This window comes from Nicotiana tomentosiformis, chromosome 2 (assembly GCF_000390325.3).
Source record: "Nicotiana tomentosiformis chromosome 2, ASM39032v3, whole genome shotgun sequence".
Lineage (NCBI taxonomy): Eukaryota > Viridiplantae > Streptophyta > Magnoliopsida > Solanales > Solanaceae > Nicotiana > Nicotiana tomentosiformis.
In genome coordinates, this window is record NC_090813.1 from 100,602,238 (window position 1) to 100,614,951 (window position 12,714).

The 12,714-nt window shown below is 39.3% G+C and overlaps 2 protein-coding genes across 2 annotated transcripts; both read right to left on the reverse strand.

Annotated features, from left to right (window-relative positions):
• Positions 1-941: 941 nt before the first annotated feature.
• Positions 942-3,750, reverse strand: LOC104095265 (pentatricopeptide repeat-containing protein At3g26782, mitochondrial). Its single transcript, XM_009601349.4, has 2 exons — positions 2,717-3,750; positions 942-2,611 (listed from the first exon to the last, which is right to left on the reverse strand). Exons 1-2 carry the CDS (start codon positions 3,632-3,634, stop codon positions 1,568-1,570), a joined length of 1,962 nt encoding a protein of 653 aa, XP_009599644.1. The 5' UTR covers positions 3,635-3,750; the 3' UTR covers positions 942-1,567.
• A 77-nt stretch (positions 3,751-3,827) lies between these two features.
• On the reverse strand, positions 3,828-7,157 carry LOC104095266 (uncharacterized). Its single transcript, XM_009601350.4, has 2 exons — positions 6,182-7,157; positions 3,828-4,908 (listed from the first exon to the last, which is right to left on the reverse strand). Exons 1-2 carry the CDS (start codon positions 6,755-6,757, stop codon positions 4,192-4,194), a joined length of 1,293 nt encoding a protein of 430 aa, XP_009599645.1. The 5' UTR covers positions 6,758-7,157; the 3' UTR covers positions 3,828-4,191.
• Between the last annotated feature and the right edge of the window lie 5,557 nt (positions 7,158-12,714).

Here is a 12,714-nt window from a genome sequence, read left to right on the forward strand (position 1 = left end):
TGTTGCATCGGGAGAATCAATACAGTTATTCCAATTGGAGCACTCACCCACCAAATGCATTTACACGGCCACCTTCAAGTGTACCACTTGGAAATATTTCTTCTTAATATATATATATATATTTTTTTTTTGAAGATCAATTCAGATTAGCCAAAAGGCAAGAGAGAGAATATAGAGGGGAGAAGGTTGTGATTAGGGGTGGCAAATGGCGGGTCGGGTCGGGTCAGATATTTGCGGGTCGAAAACGGGTAATTTAAAAGTGGATAAATTATACGACCCGACCCGTATTTGAGACGGATAAAAAACGGGTTATCCGGCGGATAATATGGATATTCATATTATTCCTGGATTCTTGAATATGATCACTTATGAGGGAATTCCTAGTCTCCCAAACTTGATGAACCCCCAATTTGAGGTTTTACAAATGTAAAAGTTAAGTACATTAGTTATCCATTGGTTATCTATTTTGTTAATAATTTTCTAAGTGGATAATATGGTTCTTATCCATATTCAACCAATTTTTAAAAAGTTCATTATGCAACCCATTTTTTAATGGATAATATGGATGGATAACTATTTTCTTTTACTCATTTTGTCACCTCTAGTTGTGATACAACATGGAAAGTTGGAACTACTGCTACCTTTTCATTTTCTTCTTCTTTATCTCTCTTGAATAAAAACAAACAGCATCAACATGTTATTATTTTCTTATTATCTTTGTGGTATAACATTAAGTTTCCCTTTGGAAATATTCTTAAAGATAGTACTATTATTTTTCCGTATTTGGTATTATTAATTTTTTCATTAATAAGATTTTTTGCACCAAATAGTGAGATGATTGCCATTTATGGAATAAGTCATTTTCATATCAATAACAATACATACCTCTAGTATTTCATATCATTTGCTTAAAACAACACGTAAACTACAAGCTTCAGCACTCAAAACAACCACCAAAATCATACCCACCTTCAATATTTACTGTTTTCTTACATACCTTAATATCCACCAGTCAAAACTAACATTGTAAAAAGTTTTTCCAAGGTGAAAAACAGTTTTGCTAATGCTGGCAGAATTCCAAAATTGATGTAAACAAAAAGAGGCACAAAACTCTGGACAACCCAAATGACATGATCGTTTCAAACAAACAAGATTCAGCTTTCTCCATAGTAGATACAAGAGGTTGAATAGTGAAGAATCAAGCAGACAATGAATTCACAGAAAGAAAATTGCCTTTACTTTCTGTCCAACTTCTGCTTATTGATCCGCTTTCTCTTTTGGTCTTGTACATACCACACAACAGGGGAATATTAATCGGATACTAGTATCCTTCATAAGATCAGCATAAAAACAGTCGAGCTATGACGAATTCTGTTGAATAATGAAGAATAGGACGAGATGGATATGGAGGATTCATATAGCCGACTACCTAGTGTGAGATTGACGCACAATTGCAGAAGATCAATTCTGCTGCGAATCTCTATCACTTTATGCACTACTGCAGATCATATGACAACTCCTGGAAGTCGATTAGTCAGCGAAGATGAAATTTTGTTCAATGCTCGAATCACCAATAGTCCCCACAGGAGCACAAGCCATCCTTAAAATGGTGAAATCTCTTTGCATCTCTGACTACAATTTCCCTATTAACAATATTGGCAATTAGCTTAATTGTTGTATGACAGTCTCCACATATCCTAAGATTCTTAATCACCTGAATTGTACTACCAGGGACGGAATTCATAACCCCAAAAGCAACAGCGAGCTTCTCACTATGAACTCGTAATGTCAGTCCTTTCTCTTCCTCCTCAACATCATGAAGATCAGATGTCATGTTGGGTACATAGCCAGCTATCTGCAGCTTTACAGATAATTCCTCCAAATATGCATAAATCTTCTCATGTTGAGGGTGTTCTCTATCACCAACAAGAAATACATGCACCCTGCCTTTGAGTTCAAGCAGGCTGAACCCAGGAGGTTTACTTAATCCACGATTTTTCATAAGTATCCTCATCTTATCTACATCTTCCCACCTCCCAGCATCAGCATATATGTTCGAGAGCAAAACATAATACCCACAATTTGTCGAGTCTAATTCAAACAAGTTCCTAGCAGCAATCTCCCCAAGCTCGACATTCTTGTGCATCCTGCATGCAGCTAGAAGAGAACCCCAAACAACAAAGTCAGGCGTCACCTTCATTTCTTCTATCAAATTATATGCCTTGGCAAGGAAACCAGCACGTCCAAGAAGATCAACCATGCAAGCATAATGCTCCACTCCTGGTTGTATGCAATATCTAGGCTCCATGGCCTTAAACCAATACCACCCTTCATCCAGCAACCCAGCATGGCTACAAGCTGCTAGGACAGAGACAAAGGTAATATAATTTGGTTTTACCCCAGCTAAGTTCATCTCGTAAAATACTTGAAGGGCTTCCATGGCTCTACCGTGCATACCATAACCTGCAATCAAGGCAGACCATGATTTCACATTCTTTTCCTTCATCCGATTGAATGCGTTCCTCGCCGTCCTTAATCTTCCACATTTGCAGTACATGTCAATCATGGACGTAGCCACATATACATTATCCTCTAGGTTCATTTTTATAACCTAAAGAGATCAAAGCCCAATAGACAACTAAGAACATCAATAGAGTTAAAAAATAAGGAGTCCGAAAGAATGCAGCAGTTGTAAAGGTGGTTAATCCTGAAGTACCTGATCATGTATGCACTTGCCAGCCTGAAGAGCTCCTGAATGTGCACAAGCCAACAGCACGGCTGATAAGGTGACAGCATTGTAGTCAACCTCTCTATCCCACGCCAGGGAACGAAAAATTTCCAGTGCCTGAGATGAAAGTCCGTGCTGGGCATAAACTGCGATCATAGAATTCCATGAAATGATGTCCTTATCAGGCATTACATCAAACATCTTCCTGGACAAATCAACCTCACCGCACTTAGCATAGGCATCAATTAACGTATTCCCAACTCCCGGGTCCTCATCGAATCCCCTTTTCGTGACAAAGCCATGGAGCCCTTGGGTAAGGGTCTTCCCTGAAACACGAGAACAAGCGGATAGCACGGAAACCATGGAAACCGAGTCGAGAGAAACTAGTTCCTCTGCTTGGCCCGCCAAGAGCTCTTTAAAAAGCGAGAGCGCCTCATGGGGCTGGTCATTTTGTACGTAGCCAGTTATCATGGAGGTCCAAGAAACAACATTCTTTTGAGGAATTTGATCAAACAGCTTTCGTGCATCAGCAAGTTGACCACACTTGGAGTACATATCAATGAGGGCGGATGATACAAAAAGGTCGGTTTCATAACCAAAGATGAGAGCTTGTTGGTGGGTCTGCTTGCCGGAAGAGAGATTGGAAAGGGAGGAACAGGATTTGATGGCACATGGGAAGGTGGAACGGTTTGGTTTGAGAGAGAGCTTTCGCATGGAAGAGAAAGCTCGAAGGGCTTCGACGGAGTCACCGCTCCGAGCCAAGTCGGCAATGATAGAGTTCCACGAGAACACATCGGATTTGTCTAAGTATCTGTTGAAGAACTTGGCCACGTTAGGATTTGTGGAATATTGGCGTCGACACAAGTAGGAGACTGTAGAGAGTGGAGCCAAATTAGTGTTCTTCATTCATTCATCCAGTGAAAAGGGTTGCACTTGTCTCTTGAACTGTTTAAATTGTATAACCAGTTCAAACGACTACTAATGTGGTTTGCAATTTTTGTTAGATAGTACTTAGTAGTAGCGATTAACCGCTAATTGGGATTTTGGGGGGTTTAAATCTTCCAAGCATAAACCTTTATAAGTAAAAGATAGCCAAGTATTACTAGTAGTAAGTAAAAATCATCAATAGGAAAAGAAAGCTACAACAGAACAAAGTCATCCTGATTTTTTCAACAGCTTATTATAAAGCCACACCAGAAATGCCCTACAACATCAATAATTTAAAATGCTACAAACTGAAACAATAATCCACAACCGTGGTTCCAACTCCAATTCAGTTTCAGTATGCAGTTGGAGAAGTGGAAATTAATTTTGCAAAAGAAATTGATAATCATCAAACGTATCATCCAGTGATCTGACTCTGGTTGTAGAATACACATCCCGTGAATGCTTTGAAGAATTCCCTAATTAAGCCAAATACTTAAATTTTCTCAGTGATCTCAGCTGCCGAATGGAATAATTTACTACAGAAGCCTAAGATGTGCAGTATCGTTCATTCTCTTGATTTGCCATCCCAATTTCCAGGAATGCTGTAGCACCGTAACAGAAGAATCATCTATGCATATCTTACTTGACATCATTGCACTGCAGCCAAGGAGGGCAGTAAGAAGACACTTGATTGGGATTGAATGAGTAAAAATACCAATGCATTGAGAAACATTAGTAGTGATTTGCACATTTAAATCACGGATGGAGTTAGGATTAATGGGTTCTCGAGGTGACATCTCATCATCAGCCTCATGATCCCCAGTAGTTGTCACGATCTGAAGCCTACTCTTTCCAGACTTCTTCCTCGAAAGTCCTTGTCGGTTCCTGTGGTTCAAATCCCAATGAGACGATGAGAATGAAGGCGGCCCATCTCGGTCATGAACTGAATTGACAAGTGCATGAGAACCACGGTTTGAGAAAGCCTGGCTCTCACTCTGATCTGGTGGGGAGAAATCAGATCTGAATTTTTCAGGCAATGCCATAACAGTTCCATTTAGGAATTGAACCATCCGAAATTCCACCTGCCTCAGTGACTCTCCAGATGGTGCTGAAAAATCAGGCTGGAACCTTTCCATTAGACTAATTGTTTCAGGTGTAAATATATCCGAGCGGTGGCATCCCTCCCAGTGCCCCTGACTCATTTCCAGTAGTGCATCAGAGGATTGTATACGTTCCTCTGAAAAGTTCAATTCCTGCACAGTTAACAGATGATCCATACATTACCAAAATTAGAAGGCCTTAACACAGCATGCAAATAACATGTTACACTAAATCGGTTATTAAAAAAAACATGTTACACTAAATCCCTGGGACTTCGTCAATTCAGGTGTTTTACTTACAGTCGAAATTTGCATCATCATCCCCATAGAAAACTTCATACTATGCATCACTAAGAATGGAAAAGATTCAACTTTTAAATCAATTTTGCAACACATAACAAGATACAAGAGAGAGTAAGCTTTTATTCAGAACTTAAAAAGTGAAGAAGCTCGACGTTGGGCTTCCTTGCAGCTTGCATAATTCTGAGATGTGATGCTAAACTGTGGCTCAGTTGCTCTGAAAGAACAGCAACATAATCTTTGGATTTGCTAGTGGTCAAGGCAGTAAGAATGCTTTTGACACGCTAAGTCTGCTGAGAAGCCAATTATGCCTTACACGACTACAGACTATGCAATTCTTCTTTGCGGTACTAATCTTGCTGTCCCTTTCGTTGATACACTATGTACAAGTATGATATTTTCAAAGCACTGTGTGGAAATGTAATATAAGATGATAATATAGTATACTCTACCTATCCCAGACAGATACAATTAGTTTCCCTTTTCTGTTTTGAATGATTGTATTTGTTTTCCTCCGGTATGAATATTGTTAGTACTTTCTACTAGAGGAATTGGACTAACTTTTATCCCAAAGTAACTGTTATCCCTAGATCATCTGAAACCAAAAGTTACCTTTTAATATGCTGTTTGGGCTCACCTTTGTTCAAACTACTAGTAGTATGAAATTCCAACTACAAACTTGCCAAATCCAAACTACTGAGACAGTCACAGCCATATAAATCCTGAAACTAAAGCAGCTAACAAATTCAAATGGTTTCTTTTAGAGCTGCATCACTATGCCTCCTGACAATTACCGGAGCACTATAAGAGGAAAACCTTACAAGTAACAAAAGGAAACATGCATATGCCTATAACTGATGAAGAAAAATCATGTTCTCCCAGAGCTGATAAATGTATAACATATAGGACTTTACATCAATTGGTTGGTGAAGTGTTCCATTTTTTTTCTGGCCACATAAAAATAGAAATTTGGAAGCAAAGGGATTTGATTTTGTGACATTTCCAATCAAATTCCAAAAGATCAGAGCCTAGTACTTAGATGATCCTACAACAATAGCAATCATAATCGGAGAAACTGTCATTCACATAAAAGCAATCACAGGGACGAGAAAAGAATGAAAGATACCTGGCAAACAGAGAGGGCAGTAGCTCGAGCCCGATCCAAGGGAGATGTATACATAGAATTGAAACGAATCCCTTGAGACTTGAGAAAAACAGCCAAAGCTCTGGCTTGACGCTTGCCATTAGGGGTAAGTGCAGCCTCGGGACATCGGCCGGCAATCAAATCAGGCCTTAAATTCATATGACACTCGCCATTACTAATCAAATAGACTTCGGTGAGGGTCCTATCGTCATCCACGGAATCAGAGGAGAAGGTGCGGTGGAAATGAGGGGGAGGCGGAAGTGGGGGCGGGGGAGCCAGGACATTATAAGGGTCCCACACCTTGATGGAAGGGCCCAAACGAGGGGTGCCGAAAGAGGAGAGCTGAGGGGAGAGAGGGGATGCGGAGGCGTGGCAAGGTAACATCTCGGGCTCTTGTTCCAGAACCTTCTTGAGCAGAGTAGTATCGTCGTCACCACCTAATAATTGACGTCTCTCATCAGGGGTATCGTTCTCCTCGTGCTCGCCATCTTCTTCTTCTTCATCTTCTTGCTCTTCATCTTCCTCAGAGGGTACGGCTGCCGACTGAGAAGACCCCATTGATGATTACAATACTATCTGGATCTTTCCGATCTAGCTAGCAGGTATGCGGATCGTAGTTGTATTTGAGCTTAACTTACGGACAGATAGAGAAGAGTTTTAGGAAAGAAACATATGATTAGTAAATTCCTCGGATTTGGACTTGGCCGCTTAGGGGGTAAAAAGATGGAAGCTTTTTGTTTCGTATTCTTCAATTTGGGAGTGGCAAAAGGAGCTAGGAATAGGTAGATTCTCTGCGGAGTTGTCTTATTGTTTAGGAAACAGAGGGATAACTCTACAACTTGATCTTAAATCCAGAAATGAGACGAAGATGGGGTAAGGGGATCTGAGGAAGATGCAGAAGATAGAGAGAAGCAGTTTTACATTTTCTTACAAACTTACAACATGTTAGTGGCATGGTAAAAATAGGAGGATGCGCAAACTTCGGCTAACAGATGCAATTGCTAATTAAGAGTTTAAGACCACTTATCATTATTACACTACTTGCTTAGTATTGTAATTGCCTATGCCCTAAAATATTTAGCGTAATACGTCATTTTGGAAATACTCTGTCGAGGTCGATCAGGGAGAAGCAAGATTCGTGGCGGGAATGTCAATCACGACCGGGGTCGAACATCGTGTAAAGAAATGAACTTGTACTTCTAGGTTTGCTAGGAATATGTGTCAAAGATATAAGGGAAAAAGATAAGAGAATAGAGGCATGTAATATTCATTGGATAAGAACACTTTTTGAAAAGAAGATTCTCTCTTATAAAAATACAAATATCGCCTTTTTATCAAGATTCTTACTCATACTATTCCACGCCTTTCCATCAGATAGGATTGATCAAAGCAAATCTCGGATCTATCTGTCATTCATCATTGTCAGGAGAAACATTAGTCAAATCCATCCATTATTTGGTGAATCATTCCTCTTATTTACTTAAATGTCATTTATTGTTATTTATTGCTAGTTACATCTCCGCTATTACTCACACTTTAAGAATATTTTGTACTTATTGTCATCAACATTTTATTGGATCTGTCCTCGTCTCCCGCGTGTTTTCCAGATTTGAATCTAGATTTATTATCTTTAACTAGATTTAACACATTATTACTTAAATTTAATAGTTTAGCCGAAAGTTACACTTTTTGGTCAAACAGTTTGATGTCGTCTGTGGGGATCTTCTAGTTAAGTCTTTTAGTTTCTTCTACATCTACAATCGACACTGGTAACTAACGTAAAAAAAGAACATTTTCCTCTCTGCATGCATAGATCTAATATGGCAGGTAACAGAGAAGAAAGAATGAGAATAATGAGTGACCTCCCAACCAACCTCATGAACTGACGAGCTCAAAACACACACATAAATATGCTCGCTAGTCAAAGATAGTATAGAAAATTATTGTATCCACAAGGATTGGAGTTAAACAGTATTTTCGTAGCTTGTAACTAGATTGCTATCCAAGATGATCAATAATTGAGATTATATGATTAAGAACTAAAATCAACTAAGACTCTAGATCTAATTGACTAATGACAATTGAACAAAATTAAGCAAAGAAAATATCAATAGGAGAAAATAGGGGTTGATTGGATAGGTGCAAGATAATTGTCTGGGATTTAACTCTCGTTAATTCACTTATTATGTTCAAGTGAGTCTCTCGAATTCACTCAATTATTAGTTCAAACGTTTAGTAGAAACTCCTCTCTCGATTAAGTCTCAACCTCACAATATGAACCAATTTATGCTCGGTGAAGATATGCATGAATTCGTAGTGGACTGGTCTTTAGGAGAACCTCTTTCGATTATCCTCCTAACTAGGTCTAAACAATAATTCAACTAGCCTCTTTAGATTATTAAGAATAATCAATGAATTCAACCAACAAGATGATGCAGAAACATCACAAGTTATGCCTCTCTCAATTACATGAACATGTGAATATAGATGCAATAATTAAATCACCCAAAGCAATTCAATACATAAAAACTAGAGTTAATATCCACAAACAATCATCAAAACACCAAATCCATTAATCCCTAAAGAGAACTACTCCATAGATATGGAGTAATTCATCACAAATATAAAGAAAAGCATTAAACGATCCAAACTCTTGTCTTGAGTGAGGATTGAATGATGAATTCCTTGTGATTTGGCTTCTCCACCTTCTCCATAGCCTCCTTAGGTCTTAGATGTGTCAAAAGTCCAGAAAATACAGTTTTTCCATATATTTATACCAAGTAGGGTCGGCCCCAAACTAAATCACCCTTTCCTCACCGAAATAGAAAAACTTGCAAACTTATTGTATTTCATGCGTCGCACTGTGCGAAGCAGGGTGCGCAACATTAGTGCTTTTTCCTGACAAACCCCAAAAACCCAGTCTCTAAAGTTTGCTATTTTCCGACAGATTTTTACACTGATGTGTCACACTGTGTGTCGCCCTGTGTGCCGCACTAATGCATTTTTTTCAGCAGATTATTCTTCCTTAAATTTTGACGCCCAGAAGTGATCCTCGACCCCCGAACACGATTCTGGCTTATTCCTCTGGGCTTTTAATCAGACTTCAAAGCTCCAATTAGCTCGAATTAATTCCATAATAACTACATAGTTCAAAATCACTCCTACAAGGCATAAAATACATAATTAGTGCAAAACACTAGTAATTAACGCTCAAACTCAATTAAAGTGCAGTAAATTGGATGTAATAAGCGACTAAAACACAAGATTATAGCCTACCATCAACACCCCACACTTAAATCATTGCTCATCCTCGAGCAATCATACCACACGTTATATAGACACAAACTTACTAAGCAACTCTCCTAACTCATTACACCATGAATATTTAAAATAGACTAAGCACAATAGTGTAACATCTTCACCTCAAGAATTGACTCAAAATCACCATGCATTATTTACAACTCACTCACGTACTCTAATATAGAGGTCAACAATATTGCATTTCCTTCATGAATCAAGTGCCGTCACAATAATATAGAGTAGTTCCACACACAATAAAAGTTAAGAATAATTAGGAACTCAAGATAGAAAGAATTCACTCACTCTCAGAAACAACATTCATATGCCACAAAAGATGCACCATAGGCTTGCCCGTATTGTACTACTCAACTAATCGAGCCCATTCAGTCAAGGATCAAATAAGACTTTCATTGGTTGTAATATAAGCTGCGGGACGGGTAGGATACATTTAGATATAAGAGTGACTACACCTCTCTAAGCACTTTAATACATACATTTCATTGTTCGAAACTCCACACTTATGTCAAAACCATAACTCTACCTTCACATCAATATACATTAACTCCCAACTTATTTAAGCACAATTACATCATAAGTAACTACTATCAAAGAATATTTTTCACAATCGTACAATTAATCTATTTCTTAATTATTATTTTTTTCCAATTCAAGTGGCTCTTACTTTTTTAAAACAGTGCACATTTTTCCTTATTTCAATAGTTCCACTCGAAAGCCCAACCAACACCCCCACACTTTAACTTTTATAAAGTTCATACTAAATTCAAGTGCTCACAAGAGATAAATGGTTCAAATAGATGCTCAATTCAAACAAATGGGTAAGGCTTGTATTGTGGTTGCCAAAAGAAACAGGATTACAGGCTCAATGGGGTTAACTAAGATACATAACAATTATGTGGGTAAAAGCATATAACTGGCTCAACAAAAAAATGCTTATATCATTTCCCATACTGAACAAAACTACTATTTCGCTTTGCAAACATACGGGGCAAGTTCTAGACATCAAATTCATTGCAAAGAATAACAAAAAAACCTCAGACACATATGTCACATAACTCACTCAAGATTGGATAATTAAGACTCTCTGGTCAAAGTAGTTAAGCAAAGTTAAACTTATACAATTTAAGGTGCTTATGCAAGAGTCAAAAGCTGAGCCTAAGCGTCACAACTAAAGCACTCACTATTCTCAAGGTATAATAAAGTCAAGAGACATTGCTTCCAATTCAAATCATAGCACATGGTTTCCTACTTCTAAAAATAAAAACTAACTACACCCGGTTCAAACAAAACCCTTGAAAAAGAATTATGTCATAAAGAAAAACCAAAGGTCGATCACCCACGAGCGGTATGATGAACTCGAAGAAAGTATCATCTTCGATAAGTCAGATACCAACGGCTTGGCTTTCACTCACTATGATGCTCTCGTTATCACTTTACAAATTTTAGATACTGATGTTAGATGAATTATGGTAGGCGATGAGAGCGGCACGTGTATTATCCATCCTCGAGTACTCGAACAAATGAAACTCGAAGACAAGATAGTGCCACGCTGCATCACACTAACAAGCTTTAACAATGCAGTTGAACAAATATTCGACGAGATCACACTCCCCGTCTTAGCGGGTGGCGTCACTTTGGAAACCACATTCCACATTATGGACCAGGACACGGCATGAAATGCCATAATAGGGCGACCATGGATACACACCATGAGAGCCATCCCTTTTAGCTTGTACCAAGTCATAATATTCCCAACTACATGGAGAATATTCAGTACCCGAGGGGAACAACGCAAATCCCAGGAATACTACCGCATCGCCCTAGACTGTACGACCACTCAATAAACAAAGGATAAGGAAAAATAGGCATAGCAATCAACAAGGTCGAGGTCGGTATGCGATGACAGCGAGGACGTCATCAGAGACCCCAACATGGTCGAGGCTGCAGGATCGACCAAAAAGGACCTCGACCCCGTTCAATTAGACGGCAACGACTCCAGTAAGAAAGCTTACATCGGCTGCAAACTTCAAAAACCAGGTAAGTTTCATGAATTTTTAACTGCTAACGCAGACTTGTTTGCTTTTAGCCATGCAGACATGCTAGGTATCCCAAAGAAAATCACCACGCACAAACTAAACATCGATCCACTCTACCCCCCGGTGAGGCAGGTTAGGCGTAAGTTCAACTTCATAATTAATGATGTAGTACGCGAAGAAGTGGAAAAATTATTGGAAAATGGCTCCGTCATGGAGTCGAAGTACCCCAAATAGGTCGCCAACGTAGTCATGGTGAAAAAGAAGAATGACAAGTGGCGGATGTGCGTAGATTTCACTGACCTGAACAAAGCTTGCCCCAAGGATTCATTTCTATTACCTCATATCGACCAACTCATCGACACAACAGCCGAGCACGAGCTACTAAGTTTCTTGGATGCCTACTCGGGCTATAATTAGATCCTCATGGAGGAAGAGGACCAGGAAAAGACCACCTTCATCACCCACCATGGGACGTACTGCTACAAGGTCATGCCCTTCGGTCTGAAAAAGGCGGGGGGCAACTTACTAAATATTGGTGACGAAGATGTTCAAAGACCAACTCGGAAAAATGATGGAAGTCTACATCGACGACATCCTGGTCAAATCCAAAAGGAAAGAAGATCACATCGACCACTTGAGAGAAGCCTTCGGCATACTCAGTGAATACGACATGAAACTGAATCCCGAAAAATATGCATTCGGCGTGGCCTCAGAAAAATTCTTGGGTTTCCAAGTGTCGCAGCGAGGTATCGAAGTCAATCCCGACCTAATCAAGGCCATCGAAGGGATACCAAAGCACTTGACCACCAAAAAACAGTTCCATAGGTTGACCAGTCGTATCTCCACCCTTTTGAGGTTCACTTCACGATCCTCCAATAGGTGCCATAAGTTCTTCGGCGTACTAAAAAGGAGAATGGCCTCCAATGGACCTCTGAGTACGTCCAAGCCCTGAAGGAGTTAAAGGTGTACTTATCCTCGCCATTGTTGCTTTCAAAGCCAGAACCTGAAGGAGTTAAATAAGTGGTCTTAATTTTTGACCACGTACCATTATTACACTACTTGTTGTTGTTAATATTGTATAGGCCAAAATATGCCCTAAGATATTTAGTGTACTACGGCATTAAGGAATGAGTCGGTCGAGGTCGACCATGCAGAAGCAAG

Coding starts and splice junctions, on each gene's coding strand:
- LOC104095265 (XM_009601349.4), bottom strand. CDS start 3,634: ATGAAGAACACTAATTTGGCTCCACTCTCTACAGTCTCCTACTTGTGT. Junction 2,612..2,716: donor GCAAGTGCATACATGATCAG/GTACTTCAGGAT, acceptor TGATCTCTTTAG/GTTATAAAAATGAACCTAGA.
- LOC104095266 (XM_009601350.4), bottom strand. CDS start 6,757: ATGGGGTCTTCTCAGTCGGCAGCCGTACCCTCTGAGGAAGATGAAGAG. Junction 4,909..6,181: donor CTGCCCTCTCTGTTTGCCAG/GTATCTTTCATT, acceptor TTAACTGTGCAG/GAATTGAACTTTTCAGAGGA.